Genomic DNA, 23,281 nt, shown 5'->3' with positions numbered 1-23,281 from the left:
ACAAAAGTAATAGTTGGGTGGTAAGTTAATATACACTCAAGGGTGGCCTTTTATTGTGGGCAGTCTAAGGCACACCTGTGCATTAATCATGGTGTCTAATCAGCATCTTGATCTGCCACACCTGTGAAGTGGGATGGATTATCTCAGCAAAGAAGTGCTCACCATTACAGATTTAGACAGATTTGAGAGGAATGGTGATATGTTAAAAAAGTTTAGATCGTTGAGTTCATCTCATAAAAAAATGGGAGCAAAAACGAAAGTGTTGCGTTTATATTTTTGTTGAGTGTAGTTTTCAGTTACACGTTAGGTGGACCACTAAGAAAAATGGCTGCCGCTGAACGTTTCCGGCGATGGGCGGGGCTACATCTTCCGAAAGCGTCTGACGTATATTGGCACATGCGCAGTATCGCCCCTCAAACAGCCCTTTCTATGCTGCGCGTCTAACGACTAGCATCAAACGAGGTAAGGCCTTGACGAACCCAGCGGTTAAAGTCTGTTTTAATGGACCGTTCTCTCATATTTATGTGCTGCTTAACTGCCTCAAACGCCGTTTAACGCCATACGTTAACATTAAACTGAACGAGCTGGTGATAAGTTGTGTTTTTGGGGGCCATTTCCCTTACGCGTGTGGCATGCGTCTAGCTTAGCATTAGCTTCCCAGAAGGAACATCTCTACGGCTTCCCTCACGTTGTCGTTTGGGTTGTTGGTGTACTTTGTGCATCATTGGACGGCGTGATGTTTGGTATTGAAAATTGTTAAATGACTGGTAATAGTTATAGCAGAGCTAGCGGCAAAATCTGACGTCATAAGGTAATTTCCATTCAATTAATTATTGCCTATGTTTTTTGTGTTAGCATCAACATGCAGCTCTTCTTGCGTGCCCAGAACACACACACCCTTGAGGTGACCGGACAGGAGACTGTGGGCCAGATCAAGGTACAACCTGGTAAACATTAAGTCTTTGTTACATTTACCTTTTTTCCTAATTGTTGTTCCTCCTGCTGCAGACTCATGTCCAGACTCTGGAGGGTCTCCTGGTGGAGGATCAGGTCCTGTTGCTTGCAGGTTGCCCGCTGGAGGACGATGCTTCCCTGGCGTCATGTGGCATCTCCGAGCACTGCACCTTGGAGGTAGCTGGCAGGCTGCTGGGAGGTGAGTTGTGTGTATTTTAATACGAACACGACAAATTTGCATAATTCCGCAATCTTAAAAGCCCCTCTTCATCTTAAATAGGTAAGGTCCACGGATCTCTGGCCCGCGCCGGAAAAGTCAGGGGACAGACCCCCAAGGTGAGAATGATTTAGTGCGTCTGTTGTTTGAACTGATGAGAATTTAACAAGTCTGCCCCTCCCCAACCCCCGTTTTCACTCAGGTGGACAAGCAGGAGAAGAAGAAAAAGAAGACGGGCCGTGCCAAGCGCCGCATCCAGTACAACAGGCGCTTTGTCAACGTGGTGCCCACCTTCGGAAAGAAGAAGGGACCCAACGCCAACTCCTAAAGTGCGTCCACGTGCCCCGCCCCCTCACAGAAAGTGATCGGCACCCAATCAAAGTTAAAATGTTTTTGTTCTTTGAATAAAACTTTGGGACAAGAGTTGAGCGGCTGCTGGTGTTTCTCAAGTTTTGCTTCTTAAAATGAGATGAAATTCACACAAGTGTTGCGTCTTTGCAAAGATAATGCTCAATGTGTCAGAGGTATCACTTATGTCTTTCCGGTAAAAGCACTATATTGTTTTACAGCGCCGTCTGTAAAATGCTGACCCTCATTTAAGTTCACCAAAATAAAAGCTCTCTAAAAGGTGCAGTTTTGAATAGAGAAACATTTTCATGAGATGAAGACAAGGGTGCCCATTATGTCAACCTACAGGTAGATTGCATAAATGTCACTTTGTAGACGGCATGACCGCAGTCAGCTGACATGAAGCCCCCCTCCTGATTTGCTGTTGCTCCCTCGCTGCGCTTCAAGCTACACACGGAGATGCAACTTTAATCTTGATTACTGTATTCTGATTAAAGATAAACTAATGCAGCGGTAAGATGCTTACATCTGGAACAAAAGTTTTTTGTTCCCTTGTAGCAGCCAGTTCTATAGAAAAACAAAACGTTTATTGTTTGATGGCTTTGCTTTGCGTCAACTCCACTACAGAAATCAGCGTTTTTTTAAACAATTATTTCATGATGAAATGGAAAATGTGCCCACTGCTGAAAACTTTTTAATATGTTGTCTTTCCTTCAGCTGCGTTGTCTTTTGCATTCCATTCTTGTATATCGATAATGTTTGATAGCAAATAAAAAGACCTAAAATGTTTTCCTCACATTTTTATACCACTTTTGTCAGAACTGCACCCTCTGGTTTATCAAGAAAAACCCTAAATAACAATAACGTGCAGAGTAGAATAATTGTACATTTTTCTAACATCGTGGGGATACAACCTGTGGTCTATAAATTGCTAGACGGCAAGCGTACCTACCGACTGGTCCTCACGGTGTTCAAACCTGAATGTTCTTTCTAATGAATGTGTGAATTGAAGGAAAAAGGACTTTTGTCTGTAAAAAAAAGGATATATTTATGCAAACAAAGACAAACAATGCACAAGAACCCAAAGATCCACAATTGCCCCAAAGGAGGTAAACAAATTGCTCCTTACAAATAAACATAAGCTGGTCAACGTAACAAGACCGTGTGGGGGGACAAAAAAAAAAACAACAAAAAAAAAACCCTGCAAAAGGTGCTGTGACTTTCCATTAATGTTACCGACGTTTTAGCCGTTAATCCACGGCCACCAGCTCCACCTCAAAGATCAGCTTGGCGTTGGGCGGGATTCTGGTAGAAGTTCAAGTTAAAGAGAAGAGAACACAAATAATATACACTGGTGTGAAAAAGTGTATTCCCCCCTTCCTGATTTCTTATTTTTTTGCATGTTTGTCACACTTAAATGTTTCAGATCATCACACAAACGTAAAAATCAATGGCAACACAAGTGAACATGAAATGCAGGTTTTAAATGAAACTTCTTACTATTAAGGGAGAAAAAACATCCCAAGCTACATGGCCCTGTGTTAAAAAGGGACCCCCCCCCCTTGTTAAAACATAACTGAGATGAATTGAGATCTATCAGTGTGGAAAAGGTTATAGTGTTCCCTCGTTTATCACAGGGGATAGGTTCCCAAAATAGCCTGCAATAAGTGAAATCTGCAAAGTAGCCAACTTCATTTGTTTCCAATGATATGTTTCAAGGCTGTAGAAGCCCTCACCACACACTTTATACACTCTTCTCAGACACATGAACAGTTTATCACATTTCTCTCGTTTGAACACTCATAGAAGTTCAAACCTTTGTTTGAATTTTAATGATCAACCTACATTTAGGAGGCAAGAAATTATTCCGTCACTCGAGTGTACTTTTCCTCCTGTGACTGAGCCTTTTCGTCCTGGCGCCGTTCCGCTGTACTGTAGCGTTTTTGTATCCTTGTGAAAACATACTGTTGCAGTCCTTTGAACCCAAGACTCATTTACAAGCCAGCAAGCAATGACACAGAAGACACGCAGGGCGCACAAAGGAGATTGATTGACAATGGTCTACAGCCAATCAGGACGCAGAAAACAATGGGCGGTGCAGACAGGCGAGTGAGGGAAGAGAGACATTCAACTTCCCACGATTCTTCTTAAAGGGCCCGACTTGGCCTGTAACAGCGTTCATACACTGTAATGAAAAAAAAATATCTGTGAAACAGCGAATCTGCGAAAGGTGAACCGCGCTAGAGCGAGGGAACACTGTAAAGCCATCTTAAAAGCTTCGGGACTCCAGCCAACCACAGTGAGAGCCATTATCCACAAACAGCCAAAACATGGAACAGTGGTGAACCTTCCCAGGAGTGCCCGCCCAACCAAAATGACCCCAAGAGCGCAGTGACGACTCATCCGAGAGGCCACAAAAGACCCCACAACAACATCAAAAGAACTGCAGGCCTCACTTGCCTCAGTGAAGGTCAGTGTTCATGACTCCACCATAAGAAAGATGCTGGGCAAAAACGGCCTGCATGGCAGAGTTCCAAGACCAAAACCACTGCTGAACAAAAACAACATTAAGGCTCCTCTCAATTTTGCCAGAAAACATCTTGATGATCCCCAACACCTTTGGGAAAATACTCTGTGGTCTGATGAAACAATAGTTGAACTTTTTGAAAAGTGTGTGTCCCATTACATCTGCTGTTTCAGAAAAAGAACATCATAGCAAGAGTAAAATCTGGTGGTGGTAGTGTGATGGTCTGGGGCTGTTTTGCTGCTTGCTGTGATAAATGGAAGCATGAATTGTGCTAAAGGTGAATGCCCGGCCATGTGTCGATATCCTCAAGCTGAAAGCAACTTGGGTTGTGCAGCAGGACAATGATCCAAAACACACCAGCAAGTCCACCTCTGAATGGCTGAAGACTTTGGAGTGGTCTAGTCCAAGTACTGACCTGAATCCTATTGAGATGCTGTGGCATGACCTTCAAAAGGTGCTTCATGCTAGAAAAGCCTTCAATGTGGCTGAATGACAACAATTGTGCAAAATTCCTCCACAGCGCTGGCAGAGACCCATTGCAAGTCATGGCGAACGCTTGATTGCAGTTGTTGCCCAACCAGTCATTAGCTTTAGGGGGCAATCACTTTTTCACACAGGGCCATGTAGCTGGATTGTTTTTCTCCCTTAATAATAAAGTTTCATTTAAAAACTGCATTTTGTGTTCACTTGTGTTGTCATGGACTAATATTTATGTTTGTTTGATGATCTGAAACATTGAAGTGTGACAAACATGCAAAAAAAAAAAAAAAAAAAAAAAACGAAATCAGGAAGCAGGCAAACACTTTTTCACACCACTGTAACAGTGATATCAATGTGCTTATTATTGTAATTGGAGCATGGCGTCAAAGCTAGAGGTACCTAATGTGAGTAGTGATTGTTTATGACAAAAAAAAAAGGATACTTGGAATCAGGCAGGCCCTTCTTCCCGTAGGCCCACTCGGATTCTATCTCCAAGCGGGCCGTCTCGCCTTTGCTCATGGTCATAATACCCTCGTCCCACTGAGGAAGGAAGGAAAGGTCTCCCGTTACCAAAGACTCAAGTTTGGATGTAGAAAGAGAAATTAAAAGAGAAATAAAACAGGAATGTCGTACTCCTCGGATGACTCTGCCCATGCCCACTTTGAAGCTCAGCGGTTTTGTTTGCTTCTTCTTTCTGGCCGCTGCAGAGGATATGGAAAAGAAACAAACAAAATAAAAACATCATCAACCTTTCAAACCTTTCAAAGTTTGGACTCAGAATTCCCAATGCGGGGAAAACAGCCATCTAAAGTCGCACAAATCTCACCAGACTTTGCTTTTTTTGGTGATGCCACCACAGGAGGGCGCCAATGAGAGCAAAGCGGAAAAGTGTGTTGATAACCACAGAACAGGAAATGGAATTTATTGACTGCAACATAGAGGGAGCATGGCTCTGTCCTGGCTGCTCAGCGCAACATGGCTTATGTCAGTAACAATGTTTATTAATACTATTGAGTCACAACTTTTACACCCATGCGACTGGTAAGAATTAAAAAAAAAAACTGACCTGTCAAGTTAACAGTATGTACTTCAACTTATTTTGCTTCTATTTACACTTACACTAGGTGACAAGTTAGGAATGTTAAAATCGACATGGAGCATTAGGTTGAAACCGCTTTGTCAAGCGACGTGAACAGGAGGCACGGGCCGGCTACCAGTTTCAAGGTACACCATGATATGAAAAACTCACCGTTTCAAAAATAGCCTGTCATATCCTTCCACGTTATGAAAGAAAGTGGAGGTCCGGCGCCGCCACTATGTGGAAGTACAGTGGTACCTTGGTTAGCGTCCGCCTCGGTTAACACATCCAAAATGTTTGCTCAAATTTTGCCTTGCATTGCATTTGCCCGCTTGTTTAGCGTCCGGTTTGTTTACACAATACTTGCACGCGGTCACGCAATGCATTGTGGGCCGAGGCGACATTTTTTTCCATCCATAACACTCACACAACATAGCACACATCACCACCTCGCCAGCGTTTTCCCCCGCTTTCTATATTAAAACAGCAAGGTTCATCCTATCCTGCACCCTGGCATTAAACGTTGTACCTTCTAACAACAGTATCTGTTGGAAGATGTGTCCTACCTGCGGGAATGTTGGTGTCAAAGACAGTTCCGTCCTCCAGAGTTCCAGTGTACCAGCAGCTGACGGTGTCTCCTTTCTTTGGGAAGTTTGTCTTGTCGCCCTTCTTCAGGACTGATTTAGTGAATTTGGGTGGACCCTTTTACAAAGAAAATAAGAACACTCGTGTTTTAATTTGTTTATAAACATGCGGACAACGAACCCGGAAGTGTTGACTCAGGCTACCTCGTCCACCACTTCCGCTTTGACCTCTTTGGGCTTCTCGTCAATTTTGACAGCTTTCACCTGCGCGGTCACTTCGTCCACCGGCTCTGTGCCTTTAAACCTCTAACAAAAACAAATCCTATTATTCATTCATGCTTTGCTTTTCATACTTAATGCTGCAATGCTTGACGTCACTTACTTTGCTAGCAAACAGCTCGTTGTAAGCAACGACGAGCTGCTCTTTCTTTGCAGTTTTGGCCACATTCTTGATATTTCCCAACAGTTTGTGCTCGTTGAGGAACTAAACACACAATGGGAATGTTGTCAACATTCACTCCACTGAAACAGGGGCTTGAGTATGAAGAAATCATCAATTTTTATTAATAAAATCCTGCAGTAATTTCCGCTTCGTTTGATGCGACACTCTGCGTCAAGCTAACACTGGCGCACATGGAGGCAGTTTCCCGTCAAGCTGCGCGATTAAAAACGAACACACACACTAGTTTTAAGTAATCTGTGCTACACATACCGAATGTGCCGCATTGTCCTGAATGAACTTTATGATGTCTTTCTTGGGCAAATCGTCACTTTTGAGCTGCTCATCGCTCCATTCCCGGGCTGGCTCGTCCGCCATTTTAAGTGGACACTCGGTGAACTCTGACCTTAACGTTAATAATAAAAACAAAATCGAAAGACAGACTATTGTTATAAAAATGTGTTATGTGCATAGCAACATATACAAAATTATACGGTTTTAATGATAAATAAATAATAAAATTAAAACATATTTTCAGCAAGTCACTCCCAGCTGCTCCAAAAGGTGTGCTGCCATCTGGTGGCTAAATCATGTCATTTTCATTTACATTATTTACATTAATGTGATACATGCCAATTTACAAGAGAATAAAATAACCAACACCACTGTTTCGGCCACATTCTTGAGATTTTCAAGAACAAGATCAAGTTTGTACTCGTCAAGGAACAAAACACACAATGGGAATGTTAACATCCACTCTACTGAACCAGATACTCGAATATGAACAAATCATCCATTTTTATTGATAAAATACTGCAGTAATTTCCGCCTCGTTTGATGCCATACTCTGCGTCAAGCTAACACTGACGCACATGGAGGCAGTTTCCCGTCAAACTGCGCGACTAAAAACGAACACACACACTTTTAATCTGTGCTACACATACCGAGTGTGCGGCTTTATCCTGAATCTTTCTTGGGCAAATCGTCACTTTTGAGCTGCTCATCGCTCCATTTCCGTGCTGGATTGTTCGCCATTTTCATTGGACAGACGGTGAACTCTGACCTTATTGCTCATAAAAAAACCCAAACAAATCACACTTCCGGCTGCGCCAAAATGTGTGCTGCCATCTTGTAGCTAAATCGTGTCATTACTTTACATTCATGTGATACACATGTAATTGTGTATCATAAAAGTGAATAAAATGACCAACGCAGCAGTTTTGGCCACATTCTTGATATTTACCAACAGTTTGTGCTTGTTGAGGAATTAAACACACAATGGGAATGTTGTCAACATTCACTCAACTGAAACAGGGGCTTGATCGAGTGTGAATAAATCATCCATTTTATTAATAAAATACTGCAGTAATAAGCTCAGTCAGACTCAAGAGAAGATCAGAACCCTTCAGGATGAGATCAACCTGCTGAGAAAATTGAATTCCAAAACATTGACAAAGAGTTTCAAAATCAGGTTCAGAGGCTGACTGAGGAGCTTGAAGATGTGCGAGAAACACAAGACTCTGTGCAATCTGAGAGGTCGCTTGAAGCTCTGACCAACAGGGATGAGATGGAGAAGCTGATGGATCGCGTGACATCTGCCACATTAGAGCAAGATCAGTTGCAGGACAGACTGTGCCTCCAGTCGGTCCTGCGGCTGATCTTGCTTTACGAGAGGCACGGAGACAGGACACGAGCCAGCTCACAACACAACTGGAAGACATGGCAGAAACGCGTCAAACTGAGATAACTACCATCCAGGAGAAGATGAGTGAGCAGAATCTGTTAACCTTGCAGCAGGGGCAGCAGCAGCAGGCCGAGCAGCAGCTGGATGAGCTGCTGAAGACGTTAAAAGGGCAAACTGAGGTTCAAGTGGAGTCGACCACCTGGCAGCAGTAGCGGCTGCATCCACGACGTCATTACCTTTACTGATGAGTAGAAGGTGGCCCACAGTCAAACCCTACAAAATAATACAAACAATACAAACCACATGACCTCAGTTTGCGTTATGCATTACCTCTCTGTGTACTAGTGATGTGTCGGTCGCGAGCGAATTGGCACTAAGAACCGACTCGAGACGGACAGGAGCCGGCCTCTGTCGTTGGGAGCCGATTAGTTTTTTTCCCTTCGTATTTTTTCTGTTAAAAGGTGAATGTCATTCTTTTTTTTTTTTGAAAGTGCAGTTTGAGCCAGCCCCATCTCTGTCATCTGTGGATTTGCAAGACAATGTTGTCCGGGGAAAATTAATTGATTATGTTGAATTGGGAATTACCCAGAGCGTTTCTGAATGTTTTAATTTTGAAAGAAAGGAAAGACTATATTTATTGAAAATGAATATGTAAATACCTTTTCGCATTTGTCTTCTGGTGAATTTGAAGTGTTTAATAAGCTAATAGCTAACACCAAATAAAACACTTTCTTTAGAAAAAAATACAACAGTAAATTCCGCCTCGTTTGATTCGTCAAACTCGTTTAAAAACGAACACACACACAATTTTAAATAATCTGTGCTCCGCCTACCGAGTGTACGGCATTGACCCGAATGAACTTTATGCTTGTCCGCCATTTTAAGTGGTTATTAATAAAAAAAACATAAATCCAACAACAAAATGTTGTTCTAGTAATTTATTATTATGTGCATAGTGACACCGATAAATTATTCGGCTTTATTGATACATAAACAAATTAACAATTAAGTTTTTTTAAGATAAAAGGATGACAGCAAGTCACTTCCGGCTGCTCCAAAAGGTGTGCTGCCATCTGGTGGCTAAATGCCATTACTTTACATTAGTACGATAAACACGTCAATTTACAAATGAAAAAATGACCTACACAATAGTTTTTGATATTTCCCAACAGTCTGTGCTCGTTGAGGAACTAAACACTCAATGGGAAAGTTGTCAACATTCACTCTACTTAGCCAGGGGCTTAAGTATGAACAAATCATCAATGTTTATTAATTACATACTGCAGTAATTTCCGCCTCGTTTGAAACTGAAGCACATTGAGGACGTTTCCCGTCAAGCTGCGCGATCAAAAACGAACACACACACTTTTAAATAATCAGTGCTACACATTCCGAGTGTGCGGCATTGTCCTGAATGAACTTTATGACGTCTTTTTGGCCAACACGTCACTTTTGAGGTGCTCATCGCTGCATTCCCGTGCCGGCTCGTCCGCCATTTTAAGTGGACACACGGTGACCTCTGACCTCATTGTTCATAATTTAAAAAACAAATACAATCGAACGACAGAATGTTGTTCTGGTAATTTATTCTTACATGCATAGCAACATCGATAGATTATACGGCTTTATTGGTAAATAAGAAATGTAATTAACCGCAAAGTATTTTTTTTGGGCTAAAGGGATGACACCATTTGCTTCCGGCTGCTCCAAAACGTGTGCCGCCATCTGGTGGTTGAATCGTATAATTCTTTTTACAGAAAGTTACACGTTTCATTTTACAGGTGAATGAAATGACAACAACACAACAAAAGTGGTTACTCTGTTTAGCTACATTCAAAATATTGTAAACATCTCTGATTGAGGTTCTTCACCACTGCAAAAAAAAACAACAAAACATACTGTTGCACTAATTGTGCAGTAATTGTATACTTGACTAACAGTATCTTTCCCGCACTCGTTGCATGCAGTCAGGTTGCCATGGCGAACAGTCTCCTGTAGTTTAGATGTCAATCTCTTCTCCGTTGCGCCAGCAGCAACACTGTACATCTTCATAATTCATGCAGCTGCGGCGAGAGAAGAAAAAAAACAAGCCAGGCCTCCATTCACCAACAACACTGACAAGCAATCACATGGTACCGAGCTCTCCTGTTGTTTTTTACCTAAAGGCTGCTCTGTTACTAGGCAACAAGAGAGAGGCAGAGGAGAGGGCTAATTATCGCTTTAGGGGGAATTCTCAGTGGTCTGGCTTCATCTTGTGCACACGTGTGCAGCGCAAAGGAAATGACATCATCGACCACTTAAAATAAAATGTACTCACAAAAAGTACAAACAAAAAGAAATCTCTCAGGGTCACATGACACGTTTGCAAGACTTATTTGTGCCCAGAAGCTCAATTGTGGAGTTAATTCATTCAAAACTATTTGATTTAATATCCTAAAATAAATACAGGAAACGTAAAAGTAAATTCATATTTTCAAATATTTTTTCTATTTATTTAAATTATGATTTTTTCTTTTTACATTTTATAACGCTGCAACTTTGGGCAGATGCAAGGCTCCACTCACCCACATTTTAAAGAAAGGACAGGGAGATGTGGCAGAGAGACAGTTACTATGACAACGGCATGACTATAAATACTCATTTGTTTTGTTTTTATAAATGTAAAAATGTGAATTTTGATGGGGGAAAACAGTAATTAAAATAATAATAATAGAAAATGTACACACCCACACCATAAAAAGTGCAAATTTAATGGATTGAATATCTGAAATCAAAAGTATTTTTGACTAAAACTACGTTTTCGTAGAATAAAAAAAAAGATGGGTGAGGGAGAATAAAAATAATTGAAAAATAAAAAAAATTCACAACCACACGACAAAAAGTGGAAATAAAGTTTTTTTGTTTGTTTTACATTGACTAAAACTACTTTTTTTGTTATTAAAAATGTAAACAATTTTTTATTTTGATGGGGGGGGGAAATACAAAACCACACTACAAAAAGTGGAACTCAAAACTGGATTAAATATCTGTAATCTAAAGTATTTTTGACTAAAACAATTTTTTTTTCTTTGTAAAAATTATTTAATGGGGGAGGGGGAATAAAAAGAATTAAAATAATAATAAAAAAATACACAACCACACTGCAAAAAGTGGAAATAATGTTAAAAAATGCTTTTATTTATTTTTTGACTAAAACTACCTTTTTTGTTATTAAAAATGTCAAAAAAGTGAATTTTGATGGGGGAAAGAATGATTAAAATAATAATAAAAAATGTACACAACCACACCACAAAAAGTACAAATAAAGGCTTTTTTTTTTTTTTTTACAAAAACGACCTTTTTTGTTATTAAAAATGTAAAAAATGTTTATTTTAATGGGGTGGGGGGTGGGTGAATACTACAAATACACAGCCACACTACAAAAAGTGGAATATAAATATCTGACATCAAAAGTCATTTTCAAATGTTCTAACGCTGCAACTTTGGGAAGATGCACGTCCCCGCTGACCCACATTTTAAAGAAAGGACAGGGAGAAGTGGCAGAAGGACAGTTACTATAACAACGGCATGACTATAAAAACACACATTTCTACCTCAATTACTCCTACTTTGCCTTGCTAAAAGTTTGCATGTTTGAAGTTGCCAGAGAGGGAAGGAGAGGACGCGGCAGCTGCGTTTGTTTGCTCACAGCGGATTTGAAGGAGGACTCGTTCAGTTGGAGAGCGCTTCACATCGACAGGTTACACGAACAGCACTCCTGGAGATGCGCTCGCAATGCAGCACTCCAGAGTTGAAATACACAAAAATGCTGTTTTTGTAAGTCATATAATATTACGGGAAACAAACAAAACAAGATAAAGTTGTAATTTTTGGAAAATTCGGTTGGGGGAAGAGTTGTAATATTATGGGAATAAAGTCCTAATATTATGAGAGGAAAATTTACATGAAGAAAGTTGAAATAGAGTTGAAGACCTTAAAGGACAAACATATGAGGAGGGACCGCACCTCTCCCGGACGTGGGATACCGGGGCCTCACCCTGGAGCCAGGCCTGGGGGAGGGGCTCGCAGGTGAGCGCCTGGTGGTCGGGCTCTCATCCGTTGGGCCCGGCCGGGCTCAGACCGAACAAGTCATAAGGGATCTCCCCCCCGCAGACCCACCACCTGGGGGAGGCAAGCATAAGGGTCCGGTGCATTGTGCTTTGGGTGGCGGTCGAGGGCGGGCACCTAGGCGACCTGGTCTTCGGCGGCCAAATCTGGTTCGTGGGACATGGAATGTCACTTCTCTGGCGGGGAAGGAGCCCGAACTTGTGAGAGAGTTTGAGACATTCCGACTAGATATAGTCGGACTCACCTCGACCCACAATTTGCTGCCCCGCGACCCGGATAAGGGGAGGAAAATGGAATGGAATAGAAAGTTGAAATAGATGGACCCCCCCCCACAGAAAATCCCCCACCAGAAATGAAACAAAAAAAAACAGCTGTAATTTTATCTCAAATATTACTTAAATTGTCCACTCCTGGGAATATTGATGTTGTCTTTCTATCATCATAGTATGAGGAACATTTATTTGTCAAATTCTTTCTTTTTCTGTTTCGTTTTTCTGATACTGAATGAGTCATCTTGGAATTCTCATCCATTTATGCTGCAGTTACGCCGCGCGCCCACAGGAGGGCAGTATGCGCATGCTGCTGCTATACTACCTGCAGTGGCGGCAAGCAGGGTTGGCTTCACAGCAGAACAAAGCGAGTGAGTGCAGCGCGTAGATTTTACGATGGGGATTGACACGTGAGGAATTAGCCACATTTTACCGTCCAAACACGAACACTGGAGACTAGACAGTGCACATAAACGATAGTTGACGTTTTCCTACTGAGTGCTCCATGTGCGTGGGTGTCGTGCACGTGCACCGTGCATGCCTTCATTTTGCTTTCTTTAAAAAAAAAACATTCCAGGTTGACATCCACAGCTGCAGAAAGGACATCTGAGAGAAATACTACATGAAATACTAAATGCATCAATAAATACTTCGACATGCAGCAAAGACTCTGGCAAGAAAAACACACAAAAAAACATCTTTTACACTGTCAAAATGCTAAAAATTGTAGGGAATAAAAATACATAAAAATGTAATTCTTGGTTTGTATGTCACAAACTGCAGGCAGGAAAAACAAATGCATGTTTTATAAGAAAAAGATTGATGAAAAACTGTAAATATAGGGTGAAATAATCCTTGAAATAATATAGTATGGACCTCCTTTGGCTCAAAGTCTGGATCATTCAGAAGGCTTCTTATGAACCATGAAGGAGAACTATCCTAACACAAGTGTGCTAGACCCCCCTACCCTCAAAGAAGTACGTGACATCATCCAGCACTTGGAATGAGAGACTCCTCTGCAGGACGAGATGAAACAAGAGCAGGCTTGATTCAAAAAGTGGTTTATCTTTCAAATCAGGTGTTGTACCAAGAGACCTCCAGTCAAACCTGGTAAGTGCAGCATGTTGACAAACTATCGCCCGGTGTCTGTCTTGCCCCCTTTTCCCCCAAAGCAATGGAGAAGTTAGCGGATGCAAGAATAACAAATCATTTGGATGGAAGCGATATACGATATCACCATCAGTACGGATTTAGAAAAAACATGTCAAGAGAAGCGTCGCTTTCACCGTCGGTTCATAAAAAAATCATAAAAAAACATCTCTTGGTGTATTTTTAGATTTCTCCAAAGCATTCGATACAGTCCATCATCATATTCTCGTTGCAAAACTACATAATTATTGCCTTGATTTGGGGACAGGATGATCTAAATGATGGAGAACATCAGCATCATTCTAACAGAGCGAGGATAACGTGTGGGGTTCCGCAGGGTTCAATACTTGGACCCCTCCTTTTTCTTCTATCGTCTGTTTCTGGATGCTTTCAGATGAATAAACTCTCTCTCAATGATCAAAAATCTAATTTGATAGTATTTTGTATCAAAAAGAAGAAGTATTGTAATGAATCCAACGAGGTATAGTGTATGTAGATAACTTCACATTACTTTCTTCGGTGATCTGGTCTGCAAAGAAACCATGAAGTCAGTTGGCATCTTGAGTAGAGTCGGATCGTTGATAAATCCCTCCCGTTTGTTGATTTGTTAATGATTGCTTTGTTTATCCTACATGACTTATTGCAATGCAACCTGTCCCACTTTTCTCATTCAAAAGGCATTTTTAAGAATGATGACTTTTCCTAAGAGACTGGACTCATCTGCTCCACTTTTCCAATAATTCAAACTTCTCTCAGTTTTTGCTGTGAATATTTAGCAGGGCTGCGTCTTCACGTCCAAATATCTTCATTGAACTCACGTCCTTCCTAAAGCTATCCAGAACTTCTTTATGCTGTCTTCTGTTATTGACGATCCTCCTACACCCGCTCAAGTCCACTTTAGCTCCCTTGTGGGCCAACCTCTGTCCTGAACGTCAATCACCATCATCTTTACCTTGATTTAGGAAGCATCCCAAAAGGACTTCAATTCACGGACAAACAAAGGCCGGCTGTACATCACATTTCATTTCATTTGGATGAATTCTAATTGGAGTAGAATTTGTAATCTTTTATTTTAGGTGGTTATTTCAGTTATTTGGCATTTCATTTGTGATATTCTGACTTTATTCCCATAATATTTGGACTTTGTTCCCCAAATATAACATTCTCTCCAACCTGATTTTCCAAAAATGACAACTTGATGTTGTTTTGTTTGTTTCTCGTGATATTCTGACTTCAAGCAAACAGGATACATGTTTGCTTTTCCATTTCACCGCTATGCTGCTAAAATGACATGACTTTTCCTCATAATATGACGAGTTTATTCTCGGAAAATTGAGACTTCTTTTCACATTAGAATATTTTCATTTCTAGCAATAAAAATGTAGTTTTAGCCCAAAATACTTTTGATTTCAGATATTTAATCCAGCTGTGATTTCCACTTTTTGTAGTACAGTTGTTCCATTCCATTTTCCCTGGCCGCCTCCTCCAGCTCCACCGGGAGGACGCCAAGGCGTTCCCAGGCCAGCTGTGAGACATAATCCCTCCAGCGTGTCCTCGGTCTTCCCCGGGGCCTTCTCCCGGCTGGGCATGCCCAGAACACCTCACCAGGGAGGCGTCCGGGAGGCATCCGGACTAGATGCCCGAGCCACCTCAGCTGGCTCCTCTCCATGTGAAGGAGCAGCGGCTCTACTCTGAGCTCCTCCCGGATGACCGAGCTCCTCACCTCATCTCTTAGGGTGAGTCCCGCTACCCTATAAAGAAAACTAATTTCGGCCGCTTGTATCCGCAATCTCGTTCTTTCGGTCACGACCCAAAGCTCATGACCATAGGTGAGGGTGGGAACATGGATGGATCGGTCACTTGAGAGCTTTGCCTTCCGGCTCAGCTCTCTCTTCACCACGACGGTCCGGTACACAAAAAAATACACAAAAATAGTACAGTTGTGTATTTTTTATTATTATTATTAATTTAATTATTATTATCCCCCCCACCACTAAATTAACTCTTTTTTTTTTTACATCTTTAAAAACAAAAGAGGGTAGTTTTAGTCAAAAGTACATTTTTTGACTGTTTTGAGATATCTAATCCATCTTTGAGGAGTGTGGTTGTGTATTTTTATTATTATTGCTATTTAGTTCTTCATTTTTTCTCCCATCAAAATCACTGTTTTTTTACATTTATAATAATAAAAAGGTAGTTTTAGTAAAAAAAAAAAAAAAGATCTTAATTTCCAGTTTTTGTAGTGCGTCTGTATACATTTTTTGTAGTTATTATTTTAATTATTTTTTTCTCCCATCATAATTCACTTTTTTTTCCATTCATAAAAAAAAGTTAGTTAGTCTAAAGTAATTATTTACCTTAATTTCCAATATTTAATCCATCTTTGATTTCCACTTTTTGCAGTGTGGTTGAGTATTTTTAAAAATGATTATTTTCATTATTCTATCCCCACCATCAAATATTTTTTTTTACATTTTTAATGACAAAAACATAAAACATGTAAATTTAGATTTCAGATATTCAATCCACATTCAATTTCCACTTTTTGAAATTGTATTTCTTTCTCTTTGTATTTACTTGCACACCATAAACATCGTAAAAAAGGGAAAGCAGAGGTTGTATACTGTAGTACAGCCAAGAGAGGCTGACGTAAATACAGTACCTCCCCAAACGTACAAAAGGAACGGAAAAAGAAATTTGTTTGATCAGGGCAAATAAAAAGAATGAGAAGAATAACAAAAACATACACAAACACAAAAAAGTGTATTATGATGGGTGGAAAAAACGAATAATGAAAGAATAGTCCTAAAAAACCACCACTGCCATACGACAAAAAGAGGAAATCAAGGCGGATAGAAATATCTCAACTCAAGGTCAAAATACATGTTGGACTAAAACTAACCTTTTTTTGTTGTTTCCACCTAGAAAAGCCCAAAAGTAGAAGTGTTCCCGTCCAAAGTCGTCGGTGATGCGAGGCGTGTGTGTGTGGCCGTGCCCCGTAGAGGATAAAGTGTTTTTTTTTCCTCACACTGAGCCTAATAATCTCGCTGTAAGCCGCGAGGAAAGCTCACTGACACAGCTCGTCCTCGGCAGGAATATTAAACACTTGGACGCCGTGTGAGGACGCACGGCGCCGCAGCAAAGACGCTAAAGACGCTTTTTGTTGGGGATTAAAGCCACACCTTCTCCTTTCAACGCAAACGCAAATAAGCATTCCAGCAGAAGTTGGCCTCCTTTTTCTCTCCGAACAAGTTCAGTGAGGAAACGCAAGGCGGGGTTGGGCTGATGTCCACAGCCGCTTATGTCAGCCACGCCGAGGGCTGTCGACATAAACGCCTTCCACTGTGGGAATCGGGGGCGTCCAAAGTGCGGCCCGGTGGCCATTTGCAGCCCGCAGCTGGTTCTTTTTTGGCCCGCAACATCGTTTAACAAGAAAACTACAAAAAAAAAAAAAAAACGACAGCAAAAATGGAAAAACCTGCAGTCGTTTTACCAGAATAAAGTCCAAATATTAAAAGAAAAAAGTTGTAATCTACGAGAATAACTTTGTGATATTGTGAGGAAAAATAACATCATTTTAGTAGCAGGAAGGTGAAATATTCAAAAAATACATGAAAAAAGTCACAATATTATGAGAAACAAACAAAACAAAATAAAGTTGTAATTTTTGCAAAATTAGGTTGGAGGGGAAAGTTGGGGAATAAAAAAAGGGAATAAAGTCAAAAGGAGGGGAGGGGGAATAAAGTCAAAATATTATGGGAATAAAATCATAAGACTGCAAGAGGAAAATTTACAGGAAGAAAGCTGAAATAGGTGGAAAAAACCCAGCAAAAATGGAAAAAACAGGTGTAATTTTATGAGAAAAAGTCAAAATATTAAGAGGAAAAAAAGACATATTCAAAAAAGTTGCAATTTTAGAAAAATAAACTTGTAATATTATGAGGAAAATGGACGGCATTTTAATTGTATAGACTTGAATTATTAAAAAATTATGTAAAATATATATGCGTATTTTTTAAGTTGTAATATTACGAGAAACAAACAAAACAAAATAAAATTATTTAAAAAAAATACATTATGGGAATTAAAGTCAAAATATTATCAGAACAAAATTTATAAAGATTTAGAAATAGAAATGAAAAAAACAGCTGTAATTTGATATGACGAGAAAAAAGTCATATTGTCATGACAAAAGAAGCGATCGTTTTACGAGAATAAACTCGAATAAACTGATGTCATACAGCAGCACAGAGTTGAATTATAAAAAGATATATATATTAGAAATATATGGATGCTATTTTTAAGACATAATATTATGAGAAACAAACAAAAATATAGTTGGGAAAAAGTTATAATATTATGTAAATAAAGTCAAAATATTATGTAAATAAAGTCATAGTATTGCAAAAAGAAAATCTACAAGAACTTTGAAATAATAAAAAAAAAAACAACAACACTAAAAATGAAAAAAAAAAACCCAGCTGTAATTTCACAAAAATAAGTCAGAATATTACTTATTGGGAAATGAGGTTGGGCGAATATTATGGGAATAAAGTCATAATACCAAAAGAACATTTTTTAAGGAAGAAAGTTGAAATACTTGGAAAATAAAAAAAACTACAACTGCAAAAATGGGGTAAAAGACTGAAGTGATGTGAATAATGTGTATACCTGCAGTATAGCTGACATGAACTATATATATATATATATATATGTTATATATGCTAGAACTATATACTGTATATATTCTTAGCATATATGTTATATACGCTAAGTATGTAACTTGCTAGCATAGCTCCAGTACACGCGTTGCTTCATATCAAAGTTGAATGCTTTCATTTGTGGCTGGGAATAAGTTTGGACACCTCGGGGGTAAATAGTCCTTTCCAGGGTCAAAGTAAGAAGTTTGGGTTTGAAGTGAGTGGAAGATAGCGCACATGTCATCCAAGTGTAAAAAGAAGTGAAGCACCTGGAGCCGCACGAAGCACAGCGCTCACGTCCGCTCTTTCTTTTTGTGCCTGCGAGGCGTTTAAAGCCCCGGCGTGGACATCAGTCATCCTGGGAACAAACGGCGACGTGAGCGCCATGACACGTTCATCTTCTCGTCTTGTTATTGTCATCCCGCTATCAGCACAGATTATACCTCGGAAAGAAAAAAAGACGCGGTGAGGTGTTTCATAAATACTAAGCAGAATAAACATGTTTTGTTATCAGCCTCTGCCCGGCAAGCCCCCACACCCCCCATACCCCTCCGCCACCCTCCCCATGTACGTTTTGCACGCTGATGGAAAGCGAGGTGGATGAAGATGGAATTCACAAGAAATTTTCAATTACACCAAAACCACTCAGACTGTGTTAGAATGTGTGTGTGCACGCGTGTGCACGTGTGTGCACGCGTGTGCGCACCTCAGTTGAAGCGCAAAGGCTCAGAAAGAGAATCCAATCTTAAAGCAACGCTGCATCCTAAGTTAGGAGAAGATATTCACCGCCTTGCATTTGACGTGTGCAACCGAAAAGGAGGCGTGTCCCAACGTTCTACGCCGAAAAGTCAAGGGATATTCTCACGGTAAAACGGGAGAAAGTTTGTCCCTTTTCCGCTCTGCGCTTGTTTCTAAAAATGGGAATACAGTAATCCCTTGTTCATGGCGGGTACAACAACCCGACCGTGATCAGGGAATTTCCCCAAAGTATTTATAAAGTTAGAGCTTAGAAAACCTGTTTACAACCTTCTAAATACACTTTGTAACATTATTAGAGCCCTCTAGACATGAAATAACACCCCTATAGTCACCTTTACACTCCTGTTACCCAATATAGTAGACATCATAAGAGAAAATAAGACACATAGGGCATAGAAAACCTTTACGACCTTCTAACGACACTTTTTATTTTATTTTATTAATTTATTATGTAAGTCTATATATTATATATTTAGTATTTTATTGAGTTATTACTGCATTATTTGTATTTCTATTAATTTTGATTAGTTATTTATTTTATTATATATAACTATATTTCATTACAATCAAAATGATTTAAATTATCAAAAAAACAAGACGCATAACCTTTTTTGCTAAATGTATTTTTTAATGCGTGTACATGTTATGTATTAGTTTTTATGATTTGATTTATTGTACATTAAAAATGATAGTTATGCATATTATATATTATTAATTTATATTAATTAATTTTTTCTATTAATTCTTATGATTATGTTTTTATTGTTTAATCGGAAACTAACTAATAAAACTATTTTATTACATAAAAAAATAACGTTAATTCTAAAGAAAAAATCCAAAAGGCACATAATCTTTCTCGTAAATGTATTATGTTTTTATTTTTTGTGTATGTGTATTTTAGGTATTATGTTTTCTTGCAAACACCTTGACCTCTGATTTCAATGTAAGTACGTAAATAAATAGATGATAATCATAATAATAATGAGGTGATTATATATTGATATGGTTTGACAGTTCCAGGCGGCCCTCTGGGGGCCACCATAACTACCATGTGGCCCACAGTGGAAGCCAGTTTGACGCCCCTGCACTAATTCTGAAGAGTACAGTTTTTGTAAACTTTTTTTTTTTTACTTGACTAATTTCTGTGACATGTACTTTTACTTGCCCTGGAGTAAAATGCCATCAAAGTAATTGTACTTTTGGAGCGTCATGCTAGCGCTAATCAAAGCGGGAGCGGCTCCAACCGAACTGAAGCTTCCAGTCTTTGTCTCTGGTTTCTAATTAGTAGACGGCAGAGAGAGAGAGAGAGAGAGAGGGGGGGTGGGAGGTGGGATTTGGGACACATGGCGTCCAAACCCTCCGGCGGGGGGGCCTCATGCCACATGTGCTCTTGCGATTTCGGAGCGTTTCCAGGTGAGCCCGTCTCTCTCGGCTCCCACTTCAAGTCTTAATAAGACTCATTTCACGGCACGCGGCCAGGAGATTAGCCGTGTCAGGGTCGCCTCTGACGGCTAAACTGTGCCATGAACGCCCTCCAAAGCCAGTGCAGCTGACTGGAAGCAAAGCTGATGGAAACCAGGACGACCTGCTGCACCACATCTTCATCCTCCTCTTAGCTGAAAACTCATCACTTCCTTCCTTTCTTCTCTTCACCACTGCAGCTGAGGTACACCCGCGTCTCCACTAGGGGTCACTAGTGAGTACTTCCTGTCCCTGAGGTCAAACAATTTTGGAATTTGACCCGCACGTATACCTTATTTTTTTCCTGAACTGAATTGGACGGGTTTTTACTTATAAGGCACCCAGAAGGATTTGGGATGAACTTTGAATTGTAAAACATCAAAGAGTAAGCGAACGTCCTTCCTGGTTTACTTCCCAAACAACCTCCTCCACAAACACGGCCAACCACAACACAAACGGTAAAAAACACCAGCCAAATATCACTTTCCTGCAGAATGTTGTCCCTCTCCGTCACACAGGCTATGTAAGTAAAGTGGGTCTCGTCTCGTCTCGTCTCGTCTCGTCGCCAGCTTGTCTTGTCTTGTCTCGTCGCCATCTTGGCCGGCCACTCATCTCAGTGAGCTTTACCTGCTTACATCAAGGATAACAGAAATAAAAGAAATGGTAATGACGTAAAGATTACCGTAATAACCGGTACATCATGAGAAAGCGCAGCAAGTCTCTAGCTTCAGAAACCGTTGGAATTATTTCCGTATTTCAAGACTTATGGTCATTTTGAAATAGCATCGCTAATCTTATTACCGGCTTCAGCTTTGATGTCAAAGGTTTTAAAAAAACCTCTAAAGTCATTCTATGGGTTTGCCCGTGTCACAAGGAACTCTCTTAATGCTAACATGTGTGAGTCTATAGTACGTCTTATTTTCTCTTATTATGTCTACTATATTGGGTAATAGGAGTGTAAAAGTGACTGTAGGAGTGTTGGGCTCTAATAATGTTAAAAAACACATTTACAAGGTCTTAGATGTCTTATTTTCTCTTATTATGTCTACTATATTGGGTAATAGGAGTGTAAAGGTGACTATAGGGGTGTTATTTCACGTCTAGAGGGCTCTAATAAATTTGTAAACAGGTTTTCTATGCTCTAAGTTTAGAAATAAGGAATCGTACTTTGTGGAAATTCACTTATCACAGTGGGGTTTGGAACCAATCAATCGTGATAAACGAGGGATTGCTGTACTATCTTGTGTATTTGAATTTTTAACATCTGACGTTGTGTTCTAGGCTACTAAACAGGAATGTAGCGTGCTAACTAAGACAGGGACACAAAGAAGAAACTGCTTAAATTGTTACTTCCTGTTTCCTTATTTGGAGCAAGGCAACGCCAGTGTTGTGTTCGTGGACACTCCAGAGAGCGGTAAAAGTGTAGATTTTCCATGAATATCAGGTCACCAGGCAGAAGAGAGAGGTAGGGAGGGGACGTCTTCCCCGAGGGAGGAGGTGGACGTGTGCTGCGTGGTTGTAAAGTCAACGACACAATAGAGCGGACGTCACCTGCACCTGTGCAACGTTAGAGGCATCATGGGACGCCCGTATTCATCATCCCCTTGCCCTTTTCCGCCTATGCGCCCCCCAGCCCCCGGTGGACCAACTCACCCCCACAGATAATGGCTCTTTGCATCAGCGGGGGGGTGACCTTGTGGTGGGAGCACTGAAGAATGGTGGATTATCAGGGTCATCATCACCTTGCCTCGCGCTCGCACCTTTTGATTTTTGCTGCTTGCGTGTTTTCCCAATCCTCGCTGCTCTTTGTTTGAAATAAGTACTCTCTCCACACATTTAGCCTTCAGTCTAAGATGGAAGCAACAAATACACCGCAAATTCTCATTCAGACTTCACACTCGGAAGCACGGTGAAGCGCAGTATACTGGACTCTAGCTAGTTCTTCTTTCACTCATTCAATACCAAAGGCGCATTCATGCCTTTTTAAACACCCCAACGCCCGACCCCAAAGACGTACCAAACGTCTACATTGTTTTTGCGAGAGAGGCAAGAAGAGGTGATGACACAACTGCAGACTAAACGAAGTGGCTTTTCAAGCGGTTTTAAGCCATAAAAACGGCCACCAGGTGGCAGAAGTGCATTTGATAAGAGCTCAGCAGGGATCTTTTACATGTAAAAACACACTCGACAGCAAGGAGGACGTGAGAGAGCGTGGAGGAGTGTAGTATGCAGAAGGTTACTTTCTTTAGTCGGGAACTGATATTTCCCTGAAACTTACCTATGTTCTACCGCTGATTACAAAACAACAGAAAAAGGTAGAAAAATAACTTTTTTTTTCCTGATAAAAGACGGGAGTCTAATCTTTCTTGTGGTAGCTTCCATGTTTATAAAATCATAGAACACAATATTCCGTGTGCCTTGAAAGATCAGTCAAAATCGCTTCAAATGCCCGTACTGACAAATTAAAAAAATTCTATCAAAATGACCCCCCCATCCTTTAATTTTTAGACCATATCATTGTATAA

At 40.4% G+C, this 23,281-nt stretch overlaps 2 protein-coding genes and 1 long non-coding RNA gene across 4 annotated transcripts in view; 1 reads left to right on the top strand and 2 right to left on the bottom strand.

The window, feature by feature from the left end:
• The first annotated feature begins 378 nt into the window (after nt 1-378).
• faua (FAU ubiquitin like and ribosomal protein S30 fusion a) lies at nt 379-1,594 on the top strand. The gene is made up of 5 exons (XM_054762244.1): nt 379-462; nt 856-937; nt 1,009-1,153; nt 1,235-1,290; nt 1,374-1,594. Exons 2-5 carry the CDS (start codon nt 863-865, stop codon nt 1,497-1,499), a joined length of 402 nt encoding a protein of 133 aa, XP_054618219.1. The 5' UTR covers nt 379-462; nt 856-862; the 3' UTR covers nt 1,500-1,594.
• Nucleotides 1,595-2,541: 947 nt separating this feature from the next.
• On the bottom strand, nt 2,542-7,684 carry fkbp3 (FKBP prolyl isomerase 3). 2 transcript variants are annotated; one of them, XM_054762241.1, is made up of 8 exons: nt 7,572-7,684; nt 6,901-7,033; nt 6,571-6,672; nt 6,393-6,494; nt 6,171-6,306; nt 5,160-5,227; nt 4,969-5,066; nt 2,542-2,824 (listed from the first exon to the last, which is right to left on the bottom strand). In XM_054762241.1, exons 2-8 carry the CDS (start codon nt 7,003-7,005, stop codon nt 2,770-2,772), a joined length of 666 nt encoding a protein of 221 aa, XP_054618216.1. In that variant the 5' UTR covers nt 7,006-7,033; nt 7,572-7,684; the 3' UTR covers nt 2,542-2,769. The 2 variants fall into 2 exon arrangements, with proteins under 2 accessions (XP_054618216.1, XP_054618218.1); XM_054762243.1 differs by lacking the exon at nt 6,901-7,033 and having other exon boundaries at nt 7,572-7,682.
• A 2,113-nt stretch (nt 7,685-9,797) lies between these two features.
• LOC129171937 (uncharacterized) overlaps nt 9,798-23,281 on the bottom strand; it is a 30,577-nt gene continuing 17,093 nt past the window's right edge. The window contains exon 3 of the long non-coding RNA XR_008566868.1: nt 9,798-10,374. This is a non-coding gene — a long non-coding RNA (uncharacterized LOC129171937). The remainder of the gene's footprint in view (nt 10,375-23,281) is intronic.

Source organism: Dunckerocampus dactyliophorus, chromosome 19 (assembly GCF_027744805.1).
Source record: "Dunckerocampus dactyliophorus isolate RoL2022-P2 chromosome 19, RoL_Ddac_1.1, whole genome shotgun sequence".
Taxonomy (NCBI): Eukaryota; Metazoa; Chordata; class Actinopteri; order Syngnathiformes; family Syngnathidae; genus Dunckerocampus; species Dunckerocampus dactyliophorus.
The sequence above is the reverse complement of the archived record's forward strand: the minus strand, read 5'-3'. Positions and strand labels throughout refer to the sequence as shown.